The 25,593-nt window shown below is 45.0% G+C and overlaps 1 protein-coding gene and 1 long non-coding RNA gene across 2 annotated transcripts in view; one reads left to right on the forward strand and one right to left on the reverse strand.

Annotated features, from left to right (window-relative positions):
* Positions 1-718: 718 nt before the first annotated feature.
* LOC121694718 lies at positions 719-22,031 on the forward strand. Its single transcript, XR_006025870.1, has 4 exons — positions 719-756; positions 875-912; positions 21,422-21,608; positions 21,831-22,031. It is a non-coding gene; the product is annotated as an uncharacterized LOC121694718 (long non-coding RNA).
* The window catches only part of insyn1 (inhibitory synaptic factor 1), a 75,529-nt gene continuing 55,512 nt past the window's right edge, over positions 5,577-25,593 (reverse strand). The window contains exon 2 of the mRNA XM_042075006.1: positions 5,577-7,168. Coding sequence (XP_041930940.1) covers positions 6,056-7,168 — 1,113 coding nt within the window. The 3' untranslated portion in view covers positions 5,577-6,055. The remainder of the gene's footprint in view (positions 7,169-25,593) is intronic.

The raw sequence follows: 25,593 nt of genomic DNA on the forward strand, positions 1-25,593 counted from the left end.
TCCTGTTTCTTGTTAGCTGTGTGCTGTGTTAGTGTGCAGTGGCGAGGCCCTGTTTCCTGTTAGCTGTTAGCTGTGTGCAGTGATTGATGTGTCTCCTCCTGGGCTGCTGCTCGGCGGGCGCTGCTGTTTGTTTGTTTACACTAATGGGTCCAGTGACCTGTCAGTCCACGCTCTGGCTCGGGGAGACGACCGCCGGAGCAGCGGGGTGTGATCCATTGATTACCATTCGATGCATCTTCCTGCTCGGAGAAAGCTGTCAGGAAGGGCCAGACAGAAAGCAGAGATGTGAATGAAGGCCTGCACACCGGCGGAGATGAGACAAAGGCCCATTAAAGCTAAGCTTTGATTGGTATTGATGGAGGTGGGGGGGCAAAGCAGACAAAAACCAAAGAAGCAAAGCTCATCTTTGTTTTCTTTCTTTGAGGAAATAGATTTTCAAATATAGCGCCATGATTATCAGAAAACAATGGGCCCCTCGCAAGAAGGAAAAAGCTCATTTCCAGATATGTTTCTTATTCTCTTTCCAAAAGCTTTGCTTTCTGTTGTTTTTCGAATCCTGCTCCCATCCGTGGTGTCAGCAGAAAACACATCGCCGGTCTCATTACACCAAGCAGTCTTACCCAGCAGCCATCAGCGGCCTCTGGATCATCATCATCATCCTGACCAGACTAGGTCTCTGACATGCTATTTATTTTCCTTCTTTATCCTCCCTGTGCAGCTGAGGTGGCAGACAGCAGGTCCCTGATTTCAGTGATGGTAAGAGAGCAGAGGCACACAGCTAACAAACAGACTCTCTCGTGCAGGAGCTGTGCTGTGTTCTAATTCACATACTTCTGTACTTACACTTACTTACTTCTTCATCCTTCCTGTGCAGCTGAGGTGGCAGACAGCAGGGCCCTGATTTCAGTGATGGTAAGAGAGCAGTCACACAACAAACAAACAGACTCTCTCCTGCAGGAATGCAGTGTTCTAATTCACATACTTCTGTACTTGTAATACCTAATATGAGTGCACAAGCCAATGCACTTGTGCATTCATACTAGGTATAGTACAAAAGTATGTGAATTGGAACAAAGCACTATCTGGGAGCACTGAGCTGAGCCATCAGTGTTTTCACTCATAGTGCTAAATAGATTTTGACAAGCTGCTACTATGTAAATTAGCTTCGGCAAGACTTTGCACTTTGCATGTCATTCTCAGTCACTTTGGTGCATTTTGCAGATCATCATTTATGTTTCCACAACCTTAAGTGCATTTCTCGAAATTAATTGCACATAACTTGCTCAAAATGCTTAGTTTATGTCTCAAAAGGAAATATCTATGCCAATCAACATGTCAGTGCCATCAGAATGAAGAGTTCCTGTGTCACTGTAATGTAAAGATAGTCCAAAATGTTTAACCATGTTGTCTGTTTTCTCTGTAAGCATTTTCTTATGAAAATGCACAAGGCAACAAGGCACAATTTGAATTGCAAAAGTATTATATTAGTCTATGTGGGACATTGTAGGAGATCACACAGGATTCATATTCACTGTATGCTTTTACAGTTCTCCCATAAAGACTCAGGAAGTAGGAATAATATTTGAATGTTTAATTTACACAGAATTGTACAAGGTTCATAAGATTAACAATTAGGAGTGTAAAGTCTTTGGCGTGGGCCTCATCATTGGTCCAGGTCTTGGAGTGGCTTGACCCAGCAGATCCTGCCTGATATTAGATGGCAGGGGCGGAGCCTATCCCATGGACAATGAACAGGGACCAAAATGGTGGTCGGGTGGAAAGAGTGGACTTCAAAATTATGGAGCAGGGAAATTAGACGAGTCATTATAAGATAGGTGAATGCAGATTGGTCGAGAGTTATGAATGAATGGGTGATGTAGCATTAGAGCCTTTGTGGTAGAACTTGCGCTAAAACTTTCATTACTATCTGTACTATATCATGTAATGCATTATCATACCAGAAAAGTAAGACCAGACTGCTTTACACTACAGCATTTCTTCCCAATAAAAAAGTGTAATAGAAATGGCAAAATTATACTTGACAGAGTATATATGACAATTGGTTCAACCACTTTGGTTACACATAAGAGTGACATGACACTGTCATGAACATGTCATAAACAAGTCATAAACATTTATGACATACCACTTCTGTCATTAAGTGTCATTCAGTTTTTGTCATAACAAGTTATGGTTATGAATAGGGTTAGGTTTAGGGTTAGAGATTAGGGTTCATGTTCATGACAGTGTCATGTCACTCTTATGTCGATACGGTCAAGTAAAGTGTTACCAACACTTTTCAATTTAAATAGCAATGCACCCATGCCTAGCTGTTGGGGGGAAGGACTATTCAACAGAGAACCTCTATTTTTTTTCCCGACATTACATTAGTAATTGATAATGTCAAAAAAAATAGGCAATTGTACACAAGCAATTGCAAGGATGTGCAAAGGCATTTGCTGTGGGTTGTAAGTAATGACAAATTGCTTGTATGATGTGCACAAGTGACAAGATGATGTTGAGGTTGTACTAGTAGTTTTGAGAATTTCATTCATTTGATTTTTTTGAGATGCATCAAAGCGACTGAGAAAAACTGTGTGTCCCAAAGTGCCAACCACCCCTAGGTCATGGGTTCGACTCCCAGGAAGTACACATACCAATGAAACAAAAAGAATACATGGAATACAGCAGACTGTCAAATGCTTGAGATAATAAAACTTTGCCAAACAAGTAGATATAATAAGATGGAAAGACAGATTTAAAGCTTTAAAGCTTCCTGTATAGCTGGCACAAGGTGATCACTTCCTGAGGCCATGTGCCTGTAATTGCTTTTATGCAACATTTAGTCCCGGACAAACAATGTATTGATTTTTGATTAGACAAGACACATTCCATGAGAGGGGATGTCCTTTACCCATGCTATTGGACTCTTCAGTGCTGGTAGTTACTCCATATAATCATACTCCATGTAACCATTCAATTCTCTCACAGAACAAAGGGAGACAAGGCTGAATGTCAAGGCTGTTATAGCAAGAATGCTGTGCACATACAGTAGATGGATAGGTATATTTGTATGGACTAGATAGATTGATGGATGGATGCATGGATGGATTGACAGACACAGAAGGACAGACAGATATATAGAGAGAATGGGAGAAATTGACAGATAGATAGAGAAATGGGTAGATATCTAGATAGATAGATAGATAGAAGGAATCCCATTGAGATGGCTGTAGATCAGAAGGATGATGTGATGAATGGACTCCCGTAGGCTGATAGTAGCCCCCTGATCCTCTACTGAATGACTCAGACATGAGAGAGGGAGAGTGTGTGTTTGTGTGTGTGAGAGAGGTCACGTAATCAAGAGCAATCTGTGCAAGAGTGGCCATTTTCAACACTGCTTCATCCACTGCCACCCCTCTCGCTCCCTCACCATCCTTTTTTATCTTTCTATTGCTCGCTCTCGTCCTCCTCCACTCACTTGTGCTAGCTTGCACACACACTCATCTCTTTCTCCCTCTCTCTCTCTCTCCATCCTTCGCTCGCCCTCCTCCACCCACTTGTGCTTGCTTGCACACTCATTTCTCCCTCCCTCCTTTTCCATCATTCTCTCGCCTCCTCCCACCTCCTCTCTCGATTTAGCTCTATTCAATATTTGTGTCTGTGGGATGACAAAACAATGGTGTATTAGCGTTTTCCACCCTCTTTGGAGGGCCTGGATTGCTCTCTCTTTCTTGGAACAATGATGTGTGTTTTTGAGTTTGTTTTATCTCTTGCTTGTCAGTCTTTCATTCCAGACAGGGGGACATAGATAGGGAAGGGATGAGATGATTATGATGATGATGAAGGCAGTAATGAAGATGATGGTGGTGAAGATGATGATGGTAATGATGATGATGATGATGGTAATGATGATGATGATGGTAATAATGATGATGATGATGATGGTAATGATGATGATGATGATGAAGGAAGGAAAGGGGGAACAAAGAACTCTTGATGAAGACAAGTGAGGAGAATATAGTTACATACGTCATACTGTCTTCTCTTCATCTTTTTCTCTTTTTCTTGCTTGCTACCTCAGCCTCCATCCCACTCTGTTTTCATTAAATCACTCCCTTTCTACCTTTCTCTGGCCCTGCTCTCTCTCTCCCTTACCTCCAACTCCATCTGTCACCTACTGTATATCTTGCTCTCTCTCTCTCTCCCCCTCCCACCCACCCACTAGCCCCCTCCCTATATCCTTCTCTCTCTCTCTCTCGGCCTTCCAGCCTGTATTGATCAGCAGAGCTATTGGCTTCCAGCTTGTGAATAAAGAGTGGAATCCCCCAGCTTGTCTCCCCAGGATGTTTCTGCTTCCTTGCTGACAGAGGCAGGTGAAGTGGCAGCATCATCACAGGGAGGTGTGTGTGTGTGTGTGTGTGTTGTATGTCTGATTGACACCCATTTGCATATCCATCTGTTTCAGACACCTTCAAACTCAGGAATGGATATAGACAATCCACAACGATCCGCTACCAATAAAAGGTTCATTATACAAAGGAATAGAAATGTTAGTGTGTAGTGTGTAGACCATCAGTTAGTGAAAAGCAAAACCACTGAACTGACCTTGTTGCCACACTCACCTGATATTAAACCCCTAATCACTGATACCGGTTTTTAAAGAGTGTAATCATTTCCGTAAAAGGTGAGGTTGGGGACTCACCTGATATTAAACTCCTAATCACTGATACAATTTTTGAAAGTGTGTAATTGTTGGTCATTATAGTAAAGGTGAGATTGGTGGTTCAGGTACAGGTTGTGTAATAGGCCATTAGAGTAAAGGTGAGGTTGGTGATGCTGGTGAAAGGTTTTTAATATTTGAGCTCAACAGCCAGTGTTCTTATACCCTTCCTATTCTGTATACCTGAGGGACTGTGGTCATTGGCAGGTCTAGTTTATGTTGATCTCTCTGTCTGAGCAGGTGTAGTGTATGTTCATCTTCTGTCTGAGCAGGTGTAGTGTATGTTGGTCCTCTGTCTGAGCAGGTGTAATGTATGTTGATCTCTCTGTCTGAGCAGGTGTAGTGTATGTTGATCCTCTGTCTGAGCAGGTGTAGTGTATGTTGATCTCTGTGTCTGAGCAGGTGTAGTGTATGTTGATCCCTGTGTCTGAGCAGGTGTAGTGTATGTTGATCTCTGTGTCTGAGCAGGTGTAGTGTATGTTGATCTCTGTGTCTGAGCAGGTGTAGTGTTTTTATCCTCTGTCTGAGCAGGTGTAGTGTATGTTGATCCCTGTGTCTGAGCAGGTGTAGTGTACGTTGATCTCTGTCTCTGCGCAGGTGTAGTGTTTTTATCCTCTGTCTGAGCAGGTGTAATGTTTTTCCATCCGTCTGAGCCACTGCAACTGTTTCCCTTGAAGAGATGTAGAGATGTGTTGGAACACCAGGGTTTTATCTCACACACACAACAAATAGAGTGGCAGTTGAAAGAATTTGACCTTAAACCATACGTGTGTGTCTGTGTGTGTGTGTGTGTGTACTGTATGTGTTTACTTGTACATGTGTGTGGAAAGAAAAACAACTTCTTCACACTCAGTGCTTTCCACAACCATTATTTCGACTAAAGATTTCATAGTAAAATATGTCCGACAAGTGATGCAGATGGAAAAAGGAGAGAAGAAACACAAAAAAGAAGTATGAAGTCATATTGTACATGTCTTTACAGAAGCAGGGACGGTCATTTTGGTCCACCTACCAACCCCTTTCCTTCTCCAGACTGCTTCACGGGTCATTGGCTAAGCACTTCCTTCCCCTCCCCCTCCCCCCTCGCATGTGGCTAATCTCAACCCGTATATCCCTGAGCCTTTGAATGACTTTAGGTAGTCGAGTGTGTTTTTTTGAATTCCCATATATCATTTATTTATTTTAGTAATTAATTAATTATTTTGTGTATTAATCTATGATCTATGTAATAGTATTAAATATGTATACAGTTCTTTTTTTTCCGTATAGAGTATTTTTTTTCTTTTCTTTTCTTTGTACTCTTTTATGTTTTTCATAAAGTATAGAGTCCTCTCAGTGGTCCTTTGTTTTCTGTTTAGCGGGGACGTAGGGCAGGACGGTCTGCGTGCTCTTGTCGGACACAGTCTGCGTGCTGCTGTTGCGCAGCAGCTTCTTCCGGCACGAGGGCTGCAGTAGCCCCTTCCGTCCCAGCGAGTGAGTCCCCAGCGGCAGCCGGCCCACGAGCGACGGCGCCGTGGACGCCGCCGAGGCGGGGTCAGTCAGACAGTTGTGGAGTCTGGAATGTTCCGTGGCAGCGGAGGAGATGAGCGAGGAGAGGGGCGGCACGGGGGAGCAGGCGAGGGGGCTGAGCTCGCTGTCCGTGTCCGGCGTGCAGCAGTCCCGCTTATCGTCCTCGTCGTCCTCTTCGTCCTCCTCCTCGTCCTCGTCTCCGTCCTCGCCTACGCCGTACGCCTCCTCCTCTTCCTCCTCCTCCTCGTCCTCGTCGTCGTCGCAGCAGAGCGCGTGGTAGAGGATCTTGTCGCTGAAGCGAACGCGCTCTCGCGTGCCCGAGGTCCGCGACGTCTTCTGGCTGTGCGTGGAGCTGGAGGCTTCCTCGCTGGACGAGTCCGGCGTGACGATCAGCGGCCCGTTGGGGATGATGGGGATTCCCCCGTTCATCTGCGAGTAGGCCGACGTGGGGCCAGTGGAGGTGCCGGTGGTGGTGGTGGAGGGGGGTGGGGAGACAGAGGATGGGGATACCAATCCCCCTGTCCGTCCGGGGCCCGACCCCGAGTCCGAGTTCTCATCTCCGGTCTGAACGGCCGTCGTCGAGGCTCTCACGCCCACCGACTTTGTCCTCGTTACTGCTCCTCCTCGTCCTCCACCTTCACCTGCTCCGAGTCTTGACCCCGACCCTGACCCCGACCCAGGACCCGATCCCGGTCCGGCCCCGGGTGCAGTGGAGGTGGAGGTGGAGGCGGAAGCAGAGGCGGAGGCAGAGGCCTCCAGATAGTTGCAGAACTCCCAGCTGTCGGAGAGTAGGTCGTGGCTGAGGAAGTCCAGCCGAAAGGCCTCTCCCAGGCCCCGCTCGCTGCTCGACGTGCTGCTCGCTGTGGCCACCGTCCAGTCGTCCGGCTCCAGGTCGAAGTCAAAGTCCGACGTCAGCTTGTCGATCTGACCCACCACCTGAGAGGAGGAGAGAAGGAGAGAAGACAGGATAGAGGGAGGGAATGCAGAAGAGAGCGAGAGAGAGGAATGGGATGAAGGCCAATGAAAAGCAAAGGATGAGGAGATAGAAGAAAAGAAGGGGAAAGAGATGGCCGAATAGAAGAGGAGGATGCAGGAGAGGAGAAGAGAGAGGAAGGCGAGGTCAGGAAAAGGAGGAGAATAAGAGGTGAAAAGAGAAGGAGGGAAAATAAACAAGATGAGGAAGAGAAGACACGTAACAGGACAGTCATTTAGAAGCATAGCATAGATGTATCATCTACATTGTCAGAGGCTCTCATTTTGTGACAGTAAAATGATACAGCAGTTTTATCACCAGGCACCTCAGCTGGCTCTGTACACGTCATCCACATTCACTCGCCAGCATATCTATCATCGAATGCTCCTGAAAATAGCACTGGGTCACAGGCTCACTGTACATTACCAGGTCGTGTCGGACTGTTCATCATGGCAGTGAGAGATAAACATTTATGGGATGCAGCAAAAAAACAATAATTGCATTGGAGGAACCATTGATTTGTGTTGATTTGCTGAAAATGAAACGCGAGGCTCGCACACTTGACATTTGAGAGCAGTAATCAAGACACTGGGCTTCTCCGATAATCTGTTATGAGCAGAAAACGCCAAACATTTTCTTTAGTGCAAAATCAATTTCCCCGAGCCGTTGGGTTATCTCTGCTGCAATGCATTAGGCTGCCAGATTTGGATTCACGGCCATCTCTGCAGGCCAGTGATTGTGGAAGCACTTCCTGGAGATCTACGAGTCGTGAACCTCTCGCTCATCAGCCCGGCCAAATACTGGTACCGTTAGGCGGCGTGGATTTAAAGGAGGATCATTATCAACCATAAATAAGTTGCATCGGAGCAGCGAGTGCAACTGTAATTTCCTCGTTAATGTGCCGGATTAACCTACCTCTCCATTCTTCCGCTGGGTGCTTTTTAAAAGCGCAATTAAACGCGTCCTGAGGACCAGAATAAACAGAGGCGGTGATTGCAAGGTGCAGGATGCGCTGGATGAAGCGTCTGATTGCACAGGTGATTTCTCCTCCAGAGCCATCTGTCTCTCTGACAGGGCACTCGGTTCAAGTAAACATGCTGCTTTCCACGTGGCCCGACAACCTGTTAAGGGCACCAATCATGGCTAATTAAAGGCTAAAACTTATTTTGATTGGGTGGCTGGTGACTGTTCAGAGAGAGTGGTGTTTCTGTTTCTAATTGAGGCTTGCTTGATTATACAGAAGTGCAGTCACAAGGTGTCAAAAGACGTGGCATGTCTATATGTGTATTTTCATCACTCGTCTCAACACAACACCTTGCTTCTTCAACCAGCGGAATACACTGTTCGCTTTTGAGGTGAAGGTTTTTGAGGTTGATAATGTACTGTAAGTCTCTCTTGGACTGCATAGGGCTCGTTAAGATAAGTTATCTTTAATTACGCCTCTGGAGTGAACACATGACTGCTGCACCATGAGACTTTAAATTAGCTTAGGCTAGAGTGGCTAGAGTCCCTCTTATCTCCAACTCCCACAGTAACAGTGAAGAACTGGATGGATTATCAGATGATTATCTAGACATGGCATGTTGAAGCAGGGAATGCCCACAATTTGGGACAAGGGAACAGCCGCCACCAGATCCCCACGCCTCCCTCTACGCTTGGGAATCTTATACCCAGCAGTGCTGGACCCATTGGTGAGCAATTATGTGCAAAGACCAAAGAGACCAGTCCAATATGTGCCGGCTATTCTAAACACTTCCTTTGCAAGCAGTTTGTTTAAATCACCCACCGTGAACACTCAATTATCGCTGTCTGTGTTACACATACTGTACGCACGTTCAGTTCATTCAGCTCTGTGTGTGAACTACATAATGTGTGATATAATATAATAGAATACAACACAACACAAACGGCCTGACGTGATTTGTCTCCTAGATAAGAGTGGCACATAAATCTGCGCGTATAGCGCTCTCCTCAGCCTAACGCTGGGTGAAGGGAACTCACACTCCCGCAAATGATGTGTGAGCTCAGACAACAACATGGAGGCACTAACGCGGGCGGAACAGCGAACCCACGGGGGACGAGATGGCTTTGTTTAGCTGAGTACTCACTCCCAAAGAGAAGGAGGGAGACGAGGGAGAGAGAGAAGAGGATTTCATTTAAAGCCACGCTGTGTCATTTTTTTGCTGTTGAGGTGTTTGTCTTGGTAGGCTGTTGTATTAAAACATCTTCAAATTCAATTTGATGGCATATGGTGAGAGGAAGAGAGATAAATGCAATGCTGTTCCCATTGGCTGCTGTGGTTATGCACTATGTAGTATTGGGATTCATTACAGAGACTTTGCAACCCTGTCGTAAGATAGCCTGCCCTGTACAGCCCAATGTCTACAGGTGTAGCCTATTGTTCTCACACAGTCTGCCGATCTTTTACAGTGCTAGTGCCACTGCTAGTGTTTGTAAGTAAAGTCTGATGACTGTGTGCTAGTTACCTTACTTGTTTTAGAAAAAAACCTCCACAGATGCTAAAATGCCTCTTTAATCATTACAGTACGTGCACACACACACACACACACACAGCTGCTTATGAAAGTAATATATTGAGTAATATATATATTATTCATATATCCAAAAATCATGTTTCATTTTGAGCAGCAGATGCACTTTCTGGGGAACTCTAAGCTTGCAGTGACATCCTGGTGAGATGGTGCTATACTCAATTGCACAAATGATGTTTGTGGGGCCTCTACAGGGCCTCTTCCTTATCTGCTGTGTGTCTATCACCCCCCCCCCCCCCTTATTTTCTCTCTTTCTTTCTTTCTTTCTTTCTTTCTCTCTCTGCCTTCTCTCTCCCCTTGTGTGGCTCTGTGGCATGCTGTGACCTGGCAGATTTGTTGCATGCTGCAGAGTGACTGCTAGGCCTACTCCGACTTGACAATAGAATTGTAATGAGCGCGGCAAGCTGTGCAGCGGTTTGCTCCTAGTGTCCTCGGCCTGCAGCATCAGGAGTAATTTAAGCCCGCTACCCGTCTGGGCTTAACAGGGCCGCTAAATCTTTTCGGTTGCAGAAGGGGAACAATGCGGCTGTAATCTGGCCTTCTTTTACTCAAGCACGGTTCGTTGTGTGTTTGTGTGTGTGTGTGTGCACAAGTGAGTTGTTCTCACGGCAGGAGTGAATTATTGGGTAAACAGATTGGCTAACCGCGAAGGATGAATGAACACATCAGGCACAAGTCATTAGCGCAACAACACACTGTGTTTTAAATGGAAGAAGCACAATGTGCTGCCTCAATAGTAATTATAGGCTGTGGAAAGGAAATCACATGCCTTTGTTGGGATTTGACTTTTTTTTTTTTATTCTTATATTTATTTTTTTATATGGCGACAGGAGCCGGGTTTGAAGGCGGCACGCACCCAGCTGTACGCCGCCGCTGTGAGCTTCCCCTCTGTGCTGTGCCGCTCCACTCTGCGCCTCATCTCTCTTTTCCCCAGAGGCGCTGAGGTGATGTTTGCCTTCCCGTTGGAAAATTACATACCGCCGCCGCGCCCAAACTGCCACGATGCGAACGCACTGCATGCTAATGATCTAGTCTTTTCAGCTGCGTGCTCGGCACGTCAGTTATTTTTGGATAAATGGCTATTTAGTCTTCTTTGGTGTCTCTCTGTGTGTGTGTGTGTGTGTGTGTGTGTGCGCATGTGAGTGTGTGCGTTTCCTGTTTGTTAAAATGGGTGAACTAAATGACTAAAAGTGAGCGAATAAAGAGAGACGACTCTACGAACAACACAGAGTGTCTTACAGCAGTGTTTTTTTTTTATCCCGCTCGTTTGCATAGAGCTATTTGCCAGATGTTGTTAACAGCCCTCATATCTGCAGTCTAGCACAGATATGGCCCTGATCTGGCTGCCAGTTGCACGATCGGGAGAGGGTGTATGCTTGTGGGGTCCTATCGCATTATTGATGCTGAAGCAGTTAGTAGTGAAGATGGAAAAAGACACTCGCAAACATACATACTCACACACTCACACACACACACACACGCACGCAGGTGTACAAAAAAGATACACGCAGATACATCTACATCAGGGCCAAGAAGCCCTTCAAAGTGATTCACTATTTGGAGTGCTGAAGTAAATGAAATTAAAACACACAAGGTATCCAAGAGACAAATTAAAAGTCCAGTCCTTGGCCCGTCTGTCTGGTGTCTGAGTGGCGGTCGGTCATGCTGGTCAGTCAGGCTGGCGGTGGGGGAGCTGGACTGTGATATAACCGGTGCAGTTTACAGTTTGCGCCCACAAGCGTGCCAAGAACCAGACACCGCAGCCAGTTATGTTAAAGAGCCTGGGGCCAGGGAGCGAGCGGCGCCCTCATCTCTCTCTCTGTCTCTCTCTCTCTCTCTACATCTCCTTCTAACACTCTCTCTCTACCTCTAACTCTACTGTACAGTATCTATCTGTCTCTTTCTCTCTGTCACAGAGTGCGTGTAAAACTGGCAGCTTACACTCTTTTAAAACAGCCCCCTCATACGCAGCTTTTATGAAACAGCTGCTACGATTTGTGAACAGAACCAAGCAGACCTCACCCGACCAGACACAGAGCTGTCCACCACTGAAATGGACAAGCAGAACCAACACACACACTCTCTCCCTCCCTCCCTCCTTTTCTCTCTGTCCTCTCTCTCCCTCAGGGCTCTGAACCGGTTCAAGGAACGAAAACGAAAACCGAAAACGAACGGAATTTTACGGAATTTTAAGAGGAGCGGAAACGGAAACGAAAACGAAATGGTCTTCAACTGTTCCGGAACAGAAACGTTATTCTGAAATCCACAAAACCGGTTAATAACGTTTTTTTTTTTTCGTTCTCTATATATTTTATAAAATTTCACAAAAGCATATCCTATGTCAGGGAGACTATTTCCGGTTGTGCGAAAAACAAGCCCGCATCTACACTGTTAATGTGAGCTAACAAGCCGCTAGGTAGCCAACTACTGTAGGCGAACAGCCTAATAATTTGATTTCTGCAGTTTGAAAAAAAAAAAAAACGAATAAATGGACCTTTGGTCCAAATGTGTATGTTTTGTCTTGCTGTTGTAATATAACCTATCCGTCTGCCACTTCCGATCTTTGGCCATCTCGTAGCGTAGGCTACTGAAACTGATTTGGAAATTGTTTGTAGCCTATGCGTAATAGCCTATTTTGCCTGTCCACGCCTTGTCGTTTTAAAGTCGGGATTTGAAATGTTTGCGCAATTATAGCCTATTCTATGTAGAAGAGTTAAACGGGAAATTTGAGATAAGCCTTGTCAGCAACAGACAGGTTCATTTATAAACAGGGTTGGAATTATAGCGCAAGCCTTTGAAGATCTCCATATGGATAAAACTTAGGCTACAACCAGGTAAGGAGTTTAGCACGTATCCAGAAATATTTTTGACAAGAAATTATTTATAGGCATAGGTTAGGCCTACAGTAAGTCTGTAGGCTATGGGATGGATAGCCCATCTGAATGTTTTTGGATGCCACCTGTGATTTATTATTTTTGGGCATAGGCTAGTCTTCTTAGACTTGATAGGCCCGCCAAACACTGCCGGAACTTTAAGAACGAACGATATTTTGCGTTCCGAACCGGTTCAGGACCGATATGTTGGTGGCGGAACGCATGCAAGAACGAAAACGTTAAACATAGGCCTACCTGAACCGTTCGGAACGGAACGTTTGAAAAATAATTTCGTTTTCAAGCCCTGCTCTCCCTATTTCTCTCTCTTTCTCTGTCCCTCTCCCTCTCTCTTAGAGAAAAGCCAAGTTCACACGATGTGAACCTGTCAGTAAAAACTATAGCCACGCCCAGATCTACTCCATTACTGACAAACACAGAGAGAGGAAGTGAGGGAGGAAATGACATCATGCTCAGAGATCACCTGGGCAACAACCAGATAGGTAGCATGGTGAGATCATGATGTGTCTATAATGTACAATATCACCATTCATTGACACCTGAGTGTTTGGATTCATAGTTAGTTCACAATATGTTCAAACTATTATGAAATGCTGACTAATTATGGAGTAATATTTTGTCAGTACACAGACTCAAACAGCCAAACATAGTACATGTCAGATTCCACGCTAGCAGTCAAAATGCTAATAATAGGATCAAATATCACACCATAATGCTAGCCAAATGCAGAGAGAGAGAGAGAGAGAGAGGTGGAGGATGGATAATCTTTGAAAAGGGGCATGTGCTTCACCCCATGTCCTGTTAAGGGGATGACTAAAGTGTGCCCTATCTTAAGTGTGTGTGTGTGTGTTTGTGCGTGTAAGGCCACACTTTAGTCATCCCCTATCTTAAGTGTCTGTCTGTGTCTGTGTGTGTGCTTGTAAGTAAGGGGATGACTAACGTGTGTCTAGTCTTAAGTGTGTGTGTGTGTGTGTGTAAGTAAGAGGATGACTAAAGTGTGTCCGGTCTTAAGTGTCTTGGGGTCACTCGGAGTGACACTCCTGAGAGTGTATGCACACGTTGTGTGTTTGACTTCCCCTGTTGCCAGGAGACTGTTCCGTTGCCACTGTCTGCGTTCATCTGTGGTGTTTACTCAGAGGCTTGCTAAAAGTAATTTCATTTTTGACATGTTTACTGTCTTCAGTAAATATCCTCCCTCCCATTGAGACTAATAGGGCTACAATTTTGTTTTTCATTTTTCAGGATGTATTGTAATTAGAATGTCCACAATGATTGGTATTTGCAGCACTCAACACACTCGTTCTACGTCTACTATATCCTGTCAGGCTATCTCCCTCTGAGCTAAAGAGTTTGTATGAAAAAACAAACAGATTGATTTATTGATTGATTTATTATCTGATTGGTTTCCAGACTGTAATATATAATATTATACCATATACCAATACCATAATACAACATCTTCTCCGACTCTCCTTTCAAAAATGGTGATAAACATCTCACATAGACTCCTTCTATGGTAAGCTTAGGTCTTTGAAGTACTTACATCTTTTTCAACTACTGCACAGAAATCCCTATTCTAATTGAAATCACTAATGGCCTCCTAAACGTCATTTATTCCTTAACTGCACACTCGTCAGACATTAATCACAAGCGGCGGTATCTCAGCGGCCAGAAATAGTCTGGACAGCCCTGTCCTCACGATCGACAGCGCCACTGCAGACGACATCTCCAGAGCGCTTCAGCTTGTGGTAAGAGATGAAGGACTGCACTAAAGGATCAGTCTGCAGTGACAGCAACTGCAGTCCACAAAATACGGACATTTCCGCTTGAGAAGGAATTATAAATAATAATAATAATTAGTGTTGTCAAACGATTAAACATTTTAATCACGATTAATCGCTGAATTCCTATAGTTAATCACGATTACATATTCTATCGAATCACATATTTTATCGCATAATTAAAATTCTATTATTTTGCATTTCTGAACTTTCCAGGAGTCCACGTTAACAATATAAAGCAATTATTGTATATCTTGATTAGGATTCAAATGAAAGCAAAGCAAGTTACTTCATTAACTTAACTTTAAGGCGTAGGTCTATTTGATTATTTCAAATCAAATTTCAAAAGATGTGCAGCAGACCTGAGACAACACAATATATTCTTCAGAAATACAGCTAATAAAGGGCATAACAAACATAAAATACTATATTCATTATCTTTGAGTTCAGTTGAAAATAAGGAACTTTTCGACATGAGTGCACTGCCATTTTATAGGCCTACAGTCTATGGTGCACTGTCACTTGCCACACACATCAGCGCTGCACACATCAAGTTTTTAACACACAAACACTGGATGAACAATGGATTTTATGGAGCGGCGTCGACCAAATATAACTGAATCGTGATTTACACGGCGGCAAAGTGCGATGCTGGTGTGCAGAGTTGTATTGAAAAGAATGGAATCTAATGTACAGTAAATGAATGTCGAAAGCAGAGTGCATCACACTCATGTCGGCATCGGTGTCCACAACAATTTAAAACACCATTCAGCTGACCGGGAGTTCAAAACTGCGTTGGTGTTTATTGTACGAATCTACTCTTTGGCCGGCTCGTAAGCCCAAACAAGTGTGTGCAGCATGCCTTTACGTAGCCTACTAAAGGCGCATCATCAGATAGGCTACATTTAATCTTCATCACGCCCCATTGATTCTAATGGGAAAGACAGATAGCCTAATCACACCTTGACGTTACATCTAGTTATTAATTTACAGGCCATTCAATAATTTTACTAACACGGCAGTTATAAAGAATTATGTATATGCAACTTACTCATGTCGAAACGATGTAGGCTACATTACAACCCATTCAGCACGTACTAGCCACACTTACCATATCCCATGTAAAATGGTTAGCTTGCTAGCTAGCTAACTGTGGAACTTAAGTATAACAGGCATAGCCAATTATCTCACCTAGTTGTAGGAAAAAGGCTACGTTCATATTACAAGTGATAGAATGAATGTGTGACTTATGTTTAGTTGATGTTATGACATGTAAAGTTAAGCTTGCCGAACTTAGTTAAAGTCAGCCACGGACAGTTTGACTGTGCCTACATTCGTGACACTCCTGTTACTAGGCTAAACTGGAAAGAGCAAAAAATAGGAACATAATGGTCACATTAATCCCATAAACACACAGATAACTCTTACACCAACCTTGTTTTGTGCCTTTTATTCACGTTTGTTTCAAGATGTAGTAAGTATAACCCCTTTTCGCTCCCCACTTCTATGCAGCATAGGTTTCCATTATCTAAACAGCTCCCTTTCCCCTAAAAGGGGGCGTGTAGGCTACATGCAGCACAGTCTAGGTAGATCCAGTGTGGTGTTGTAGTTGTTCTAACGTTTCTAGTTGTTGCAACAGCTTGTGAAAAAACTACAAAGTTTGTTACACCAAAAAGAACGATAATCTCGCGATAAAAAAATTTACGCCGTTAAAATAGGTTTACGTTAACGCCGTTAATAACGCGTTTAACTGACAGCACTAATAATAATGATAATAAAAACATCCTAAAAGTCATCAAGAAGTTTCCCCATTCTTCAGGAAGTGTCTTGCTGGTTCATTATGAGACAGAACGCCTCAGGTCTTTTTGTTATCGCTTCTGAGAATCGCTCCAAAACACTGGCCACTGCAGGGCTTATTAAGATTTGTCTTAATGTCATTTTAATCTTCGCACGCTGGCCCTTCGGCCCCGGCCCCTTTTCTCTGAGCTCCCGCTGCTTAACCGCCCTGTGTCGCCTCGGCAGAGCTGACAGTCTGGAGCAGTGGGCAATTAGCGCGGCGGCCCCACCCATCGACACCACAAGCAAATATTAGTTTTAATGGGTTTTCCTCACGCAGTGTCCTGCTCCCTTCAACTCTTGTATTCTTCTCACGGTATGTGTTTTTTCTTTAGTTAACTTTATTTGTTTTCCCCTTCCTTCCGCCTCGCCATCTCATTACCTTCATCTCTCGCTCTCTCACTCTTTTCTTCTTCTCCATTCCCTGTTCCTCTTGCTCTCTCGCTCTTTTCCTCTCTTCCCTTTCCTCTCTTCTCTCTTCCCTGTTTTCTGTGTGTGTGTGTGTGTGTGTGTGTGTGTGTGGCGGGGGGGGGGGGGGGGGGGTTGGGGTTCTACTAAGAAACTAACCTTAGTGATGAATTTGATCATAATGAAGTTGAATTTATGTGTGTGTGTGTGTGTGTGTCTGGGTTTGTATGTCTTGGTTGTATGCATGCCTGAGGAACTGAGTGTGAGACGGAGACAGATGTTTTGAGTGTGTGTGTGTGTGTTGGAGAGCATCTTCACTGCATTTCTCAAGTTCTGTGTGTATAATTCAGATCAGGTGTCCTCTGATTGGTCGACCGTGCGGTGCGGAGGATGAATTGGGGCCTTTGAAGAGGTCCCCACAAGCGACACAGCCTAATTACTCTGTCAGGCCCACCAGCCCAAGTCTGCCTGCTCATTAGCCCAGGAGAAAGCACTGCAACGCCACTGACCCCCACACACACACTTCTATGTCTGTACAGTAATAACACGCACACACACATATACACTTGAGTATGTTCCATCCATCTCAAGAACAGGAAGGAGATATGAAGACAGAGGATGAATAACCTCCTCCTCCCATGTAAAGCTTTGAGAGCGGCAACAACAGCTGTTTCACATTTCTACTGCACTACTGAGTGGTGGAGTGAAACAGAACTGTAAAGCAAGGACGTGTCTCTGTGTGTGTGTGTCTGTGTTTGTGTGTGTGTGTGTGTGTGTGTGTGTGTGTGCATCTTCATAAATGTGTATGCTTGTGTGTGTGTGTGTGTGTGTGTGCGTGCATCTTCATAAATGTCTATGCTTTGTGTGTGTGTGGGTGTGTGTGTGCGTCTTCATAAATGTGTATGCTTTGTGTGTGTGTGTATGTGTGTGTGATGCATCTCATCAGAAGTGCTAATAAGATGAGAGCCACAGGGACGAGCCTCATCTACGTGTTGAGGAGCCATGATGCCCAGCAATATAATAGGAGCAGTTGGACATGATTGTGGTAGGGAGAGGCTCGCATGGCCAAGAGCAAGGATTGGTGTTCAGAATTAGGGTTTAGGTTGGTCAACAGAGCTTTGAAGAGCAGGGATCGGTGTGTAGAATTAGGGTTTGGGTTGGTCAACAGAGCTTTGAAGAGCAGCGATCGGTGTTTAGAATTGACCGTTCACAAAACCCCGCCCATCGAATGCAGATGAGCCAATGGCAGTCCAGTCGCTCCATGCAGGCAGACATGGCCCGTCAACTTCACCTTACGGCTCCATAGAAATGTATTGGGAGCTTTGATGTTTGTCCGGTTTTATGGGATTTTATAGTGATATGAGTTGAAAATCACATATGTGGGATTAAATCACACAAAATCAAATCACATATGTGGGATTAACGCAACACCGATACACAGAAAAATGCCTTTCAATCTTGATTTGAAGTTTTCTGTAATTATGTTAAATTAGATTAAATTCTCTCGTCCCAGATCTCCACTATTTTAGGCAAAGGGTTAGAACTAGGCTACTCCTTAGGAAACCATAACGAAACAGTGCTCCACCACATCTGTGTATAAGTATAAGTATATATACTATTTTGATCCCGTGAGGGAAATTTGGTCTCTGCATTTATCCCAATCCGTGAATTAGTGAAACACACTCAGCACACAGGGAGGTGAAGCACACACTAATCCCGGCGCAGTGAGCTGCCTGCAACAACTGCGGCGCTCGGGGAGCAGTGAGGGGTTAGGTGCCTTGCTCAAGGGCACTTCAGCCGTTCCTACTGGTCGGGGTTCGAACCCGCAACCCTCCAGTTACAAGTCCGAAGCACTAACCAGTAGGCCACGTCTGCCCCATAAATAACGTGCTAGCTTCGTCATGTCAGAGAAACATGGGGCTGTGCACAGTAGTGTAACATTTCTTCACCATAAAATAATAAAGTTGAAGTGGCTCTGCAATGTAGACTATGTTTCCGTTTTTGGCAGCACCATGTTCCTTACATGTCATGGCCCAGTGTCCTTGTAACATGCATGCAAGTCTATCTAGCACAGCTAATATTAATATCAGTGAATCACACTCGCCTCCCATTTAAAGTTTGTCACCCAACAAAGCTAGATATTAATTTGTATACATGTGTCTCCATGTCATACTGCAGACTTTCAATGGACTGTAAATGATTGTGAATGAATTTAGGTCCGTGGCCGTTTGACAGGCATAGTAACAATAACTAGGGGGCGCGTCTTTTGTGAATGGTCAATTAGAGTTAGGGTTTGGGTTGGTCAACAGAGCTTTGATGAGGAGGTTTGACAGAGGCGCCTTTCTTAGTCCGCCTTTCGTGCTAATTGGTCCGTGTCTGACACTGACGTGAGTAATGCAGGGAATTCAAAAATCAACCCAAAGTGTTCTTTAATTCTCTGCTTAGGCTTCCTCTGCACACTGAACATCTGGGGTGACACTGAAGACACTGAAACATCTCTGAATTCTGCTCTGCCTAGCATCTGACAGAGGCTGCAAGGAGTGTTTTATAAAGAGCCAGGCCCGGGGGGGGGGGGGGGGGGGGGGGGCGCATGCTGCGAATCATAAAAGAGAGGAAAAAATGAAAGAGAGATAGGCAGAAGAGAAGAGGAAATGGGGATACAGAAGGAGATGAAAAAAGAGTGATGGAAACGGGGAGAGAGAGTGGAAGAATGAGCTAGAATTGAGAGAGAGAGAGTGTGTGAGGATGAGCAAGAGAGAGAGCGAGAAAGAGAGTGAGATGGCTTCCATAGAGAATAAAGGGAGAAATGGGTGGCCAATCCGGTGGTAAATCCTCCTGCATCTTAGCCATCGCACCCGCTACGCTAAACGGAAGTCAGCCAGCGAGAAATCCATCCAATCACATTACGTCTCCAAAACCAGCTCAGACTAACAGACCTACCAGTGTGCATGTGCGTGCGTGTGTTTCTGTGTGTGTGTGCTTGTGGGAGTTTGAGAGTGTGCGTGTCTGTGCTTGTGTGTGTGTGTGTGTAGGTGTGTGTGTGTGTGTGTGTGTGCGTGTGTGTGTGTGTGTGCGTATGTGTGCTTGTGGAAGTTTGAGAGTGTGTGTGTGTGTGTGCGTGTGTGTGTGTGTGTGTGCGTATGTGTGCTTGTGGAAGTTTGAGAGTGTGCGTGTGTGTGCTTTGTGTGTGTGTGTATGTGTGTGTGTGCTTGTGGAAGTGTGTGTGTGTGTGTGTGTGTGTGTTTGTTTGTTATACTGCATGCTGTGTTTATTTTTCATTCCATATGTACTCACTTTTCCCTTGATTTGATAGTCTGTTCAATTTTTCGCTTCGTTATGATTTGATATCCAATACAAGTGTACACACACATATCCCCCCCCCTCTCTCTCTCACACACACACTCTCTTGTTCTGCGTATTGTACGCAGTTAACCTACATAGTGATGGTCTAATATGGAGTATCTGGCGCATGAGCCGAAGAAGGGCTCTGGGTTGGTGACAGTTTAATTAGACACTAAGGCAATGGAGCACAGAGGAAAACGTCTTAATAGGAGCTTTGTTAGTGTCTCATTAAGTGACATGCATTTCTCAATCCCTTGACACATGCATCGTGCAACTCTACAAAGGCTTTTGTTGTAAGTGTCAATGTGTGTGTGTGTGTGTGAATGCACATGTGTAAATGTGTGTGTGTGTGTGTGTGTGTGTGTGTGTGCGTGCGTGCGTGCGTGCGTGTGTGTGTGTGTGTGTGTGCATGTGTGTGTGCGTGTGTGTGGCTTGTAAGTGACAAAGGTTTTAAAACAAAAAGGCACCCAACCTGTGACTCAGACTCTGTGCCCCTCCCCCTTCTGGGGGCCTCTCTGCCTTCCCTTTGATTTACAGTTCACAGATACAGACAGAGAGAGGGAGAGAGAGAAAGAGGGAGGGAGAGAGAGAAGGAGAGAGGGAGCGAGAGAGAAAGGGTGAGAGAGTGAGGAAGACAGAGAGGGAGAGACAGAGGTGGAGAGAGAAAGAATAAAAGAAGAGAGAGAGAGAGAGAAAGAAAGAGAGAGAGAGAGGGGGGGGGGAGAGAGAAAGAGTGTGTGGGAGGCAGAGTGGATGGCATGGCGTGCACTTGTCTCGGCACGGGGCATCAGATCGATTGGCTGCTGGCATTTTGAGGTTCCCTTTGTAGTTTTACCCCGCAGTGCCATTTTAATAGGCGAACTCTCCCATTTAGTTTTATTGTGCAAACTCCATATATCATTACCCAGCCAATGTGGCCTGCACTGCCAGGAGAGACTGCAGCCTCCACCAAGCAGGCCCGGCGAATCAAGAGGAAAAAAAAACAGCCGAGTATTTTTGTATTTTTCCTGCTGCTGTCATCATGGTCGAGCTGTGCACCTTCAATCAAACCCATTTCAGTGTGGTCGTATGGACAAGCCTTTTATTTGAGGCTGTTTTGTTTTGTTTTGTATTTTTTTCTTTATTCTATAAACAAAGGTCTTCCAAGCCGTCCAAACTGACTTTGAAAAGAAAAATTTGCCGATCGATGGGGCACTGATTTTTCAGCACAAGACATGGTTCGACCGGGTTATGGTTAGGCCGGGGAGGTGGGATTCCCAAATGTGTGAGTCTGTGTGTGCGTGTGGGTGTGTGTATGCATGCATGCGTGTCTGTGTGTTTGTGTGTGTGTGTGTGTGGTGTTGAGGCTAAACAGATAAATTATGTTCCCTCTGCCACCACTTCTCAGTCTCTTTTCATCTAATTAGCACCTCACCGACAGACAGACAGACAGGCAGACAGACAGACAGGCCTGAACCTACACCAACCCCGTCACAATCACTGTCTGACACTCCACTCCACCCAAGCGGCCCAGACTCAGCTTTGCTCACAGTCCACAGCCTGTCTGCACAGCCACGCATTACGGAGCAACTCATCAGATGCTGTGTCTCCTTGGTAAACAACAAAACACTTGTCTGACTATGTGGGGGGGGGGGGGGGGGTTCTGTGCTAGTGTTGTGGAGGGGAAATGTTGACGGCCCTAGTGGAACACACTGTGCGGTAATGAACTGATTTAGCGCAAAAGGAAGATCAGAAGAATAAATTGTCCGGATGAAAGCACACAGTCGAATAGTGTCGTTGATGAGCATCTGAAAGACTTGCTGTCTCCTCACCCAGGACTCAGTCGAACCACGGGAGGATGACAACTCTGAGGACAGGAAACCTTCCTCACCGCACTGATTGCCACCAGGCCTACAGTATTTGGCAGAGGTTGAACAGATTTGGTTTTCAGTACTACAGGGACACCTTCTGAGTAAAACAGCAGCGTTAAAAAGACTCTTTTCAAAAGCTCTGAGACACATTTGCAGTGATGCATGCATGTAGCTGTTAGCAATCTCTCGTTTCTCTCCTGTGTGTGTGTGTGTGTGTGTATGTGTGTGTGTGTGTGTGTGTGTGTGTGTGTGTGTGTGTGTAGCTGTTAGCAACCCCTCGTTTCCCTCCTGAACAAACAAAACTAGCAGACTGTAACAAGCCCACTCTCTTGTCACGCAATGAAGTGCAGTGTCACTTTGAGTCATCTTTTCATTACTGTGTCACACATTCATTTCTCTGCCTCTGGATTATCCCCATGAAACAAATCAAGCCAGTCGATACCGTATGAACACTAAGGAGCCTCTAAGAAAAGGACAACAACCCTTTTGTTCACCCTTTCATAACACAATTTCACAACTTCATTTCACAATTTCTTAAGCCTTTAGACTATTAATATCTATTACACAAAGAGTCGCAAACCTATTACTTGATAGTCATTATACAAAGTCACTAAGTCAAATCAATGCAACTGTAAATTAATAAGGTAATTGCAACCCAGCTCATGATCTGATCATACACCATATCTTAAATAGGATCTTAAAAGGATTTTAAGATACTTTTTAACTGAAGGTATTGTTTTAGGTTCCATACATCCTCGTTTGGACGTATTGGTTCAGGAAAATTCATTGCCATCGCTCCCAGCTTTTCTCTAGTGTGTGGCAATATGCAGGGTGCAACTGACAGTCTGTCATGCTGCGTCTAAACTACAACACACCCCACATAACCACACACACACACACACACACACACACACCACCCGGCTCCTTCCGCCCCCTGTTTCCACCTCCACGTATGCCAGGACGTCTTTGAAGTGATTACACCTGTACAGGAGCTAAAAAAAACACTTCCTGACACCGTGTGTGTGTGTGTGCGTGTAATGAACGTAAGGAGGAGTTTGGAGAGGCTGGAGCTGCAGAAGCACAGTAGGGAATGGATGGCTAATTTCCAACAACAACCGCTGCGTGATCCAGCCCACACCCCCTCCGTCAAACCCCCAGTCCCCACACCACACACCTCCTACCCCCCACTAGCCACTCAGGAGAGGCCATCTGGTGGCCCCATACCTGTCTGTCTCACCTTCATACTCAAACATCACACACACACATACACATACTTTTTCTCTCTCTCTCACTCACTCACGTGCACACAGACACACACACACACACACACACACACACACACACACACACACACATATGCACATGCACATACGCACACACACACACGCAGATACACACACACACACACACACGCACACAATGCCTTCACCTGGTCTATATATAGATCCTGTGTTCCACCGCCCACAGCCTGCCTGTCGTTAATGAAGTCCTAACATCCTTCACAGGGGTGCCTTGGAACAGTGAATCATCAGCACGATCAATGTCTGTCGCCTCATCACACATACACACACACACACACACACACACACACATATATACAAACACACATTCCATAGATGAAGCAGGGGCTTCATGGGCAAAAAGAAACCAGTTTCCAGTCTTTCTCTGTGCCTCTCTGCCTTGGTGTCTTGGGTGTGTGTGTTTGTGTGTGTGTGTTTGTGTCTCTCACATACACTTCTCTGTCCTATCATCCTCTCTCTGTTTTCCCTCTGTCAGTCCCTCCTGCTCTCTTGCTCTATTGTTCTCTACATCTTTTCCACTTTCAATTCCTCCTCTTTCTCCTCTCCCTCCCTCCCTCCCTTTATTGCTCTCTCTCCATCTTTGCTTTCCCCCCTTCTCCTTATCCGTCTCTCTTCCTCTCTGTCTCTTCCTCTCTCTGTCTCTGTGAACAACGCCTCAGGGATAGACATCCTCACACACTGTTTGACGCACTTGCACACTCCTTGTGTGTCACCGACCTGTCACTGTGTGTGTGTGTGTGTGTGTGTGTGTGTGTGTGAGAGAGAGGGAGAACTCCAGACTGTGGAGTGTGTGTGTAGACCAGAGGTGAATCACACGGTTCCCTGTGTGTGTGTGTGTGTGTGTGTGTTAGAGAGAGAGAACTCCAGACTGTGGAGTGTGTATACAGGTGAATCACACTGTTCCCTGAAAGCATGAGGACAGGTGACATAAAGCACACAGTGGTTTCAACGGAACACTTTCCTGAAAGGGGCACCCCTCCTAGTAAACAATTGCAATGAACATCCAATCAAATGACACAACCTCTCTAGCGTGCTCTGTGTAGCAGTGTGTTAACTGGCTGGAATAATATCTGGTCAAACCAGCGTAGCCTATTTGTGACCAAAAAGCATGAACACTATGAAATGGAGCTCTGTAGGCCTACGCTATGTGAGTTCATTCAAATGCCTTTGAGGAGTGTCCCTGGTTGGACAAGGTAAGAACTGGCCTGGCCTGTGTATGAACACCGGAGGCATTTGAGTGTGAACACTAAACAGACAGCTGGATGGGGCCGTTACCTGATTTTGAACAAAAAGCGTGTTTAATTCTAAGGGTGGAATAGCATGGAAAAAAGAGGCCATTTGCTTTTGCTTTTACCAGGCGGTTCTATTCATTTGCACAAATTGCCACAGCGTGCAGACCACAGGGTTGCAGCCATATTACATCACTGCCAAGACGGTCAGGTCATTCATAAAGAATTATTTCATGTAAAGGCATCATATTGTGGTTTAGAATGCTCCTTTAAAATGATATTTATAGAAGTGTATGATGTTAGTGCACAACCTAACCTGCTAACAATATATAGTTTCTAGACAGACACCTCAAAAAATTATATGAAATATTGTTGTTTGGTTATGATAAATGTTATCAGACAATACAGTGTCTATTTATTGGTAACTTAAAAAAAATAAAGCTGAACAAATGACATTAATTTGTTTATTAGCGGTAAGATGAGGTAGGGGAGCTGGGTAATCATTAAGGATCTATTAACGCTGCCTTCCAAAAAAAAACCTTTCAGGGGTGGTTTGAAGGCATAAACATGGAAGAGTTATAACAATTTCAAAAAATTCAGTCCTTGATGTCTCGCAGACTGCAGTCATGTATGACATTCAGTTATGATCATACGCTCCAGGATTCCCTAATACATCTTTTATCCAGATTCAAGTGGACCCTTGGATTCTTAAGCTGCATTCAGACAAAAATACACTAGCTGTGGCTGAAATCCAAGTAATATTCATGAAATTCAGAAACATGTAGCGACTACAGACTAAATAACCGCTGGCATCTACAGAAAACAACTCGAAAAGAAAGCTAAAGTAATATCAGCCTTTGAGATGCCAAGCGGTGGGGTGACAGTGAATGGCCACACAGTCTGTCCTGTGAGAGTGTCCCCTCTGCAGTGGGAGTTTATTATAAGGACTCAGTCCTGGCCCGAGACTGGACCGGACTCGGGCCAGACCTGTGCTGAGTCACCGCAGGGAGAACAGACTGACACAGCACACAGGCGTCCCCTGTTGCAGGAGTGAGTGTGTGTGAGAGGGAAAGTGTGTTTGAGGGAGAGCGTGCAATTACTGTATGTGTGTATGAGTGGGTAAACGCTGCGGGACACGTTCCACTGCAGTCTACAGATGACCTCAATGGGATTTATGTACACACTCATACACACACAC

The sequence above is a fragment of the Alosa sapidissima genome, chromosome 20 (assembly GCF_018492685.1).
Source record: "Alosa sapidissima isolate fAloSap1 chromosome 20, fAloSap1.pri, whole genome shotgun sequence".
Lineage (NCBI taxonomy): Eukaryota > Metazoa > Chordata > Actinopteri > Clupeiformes > Clupeidae > Alosa > Alosa sapidissima.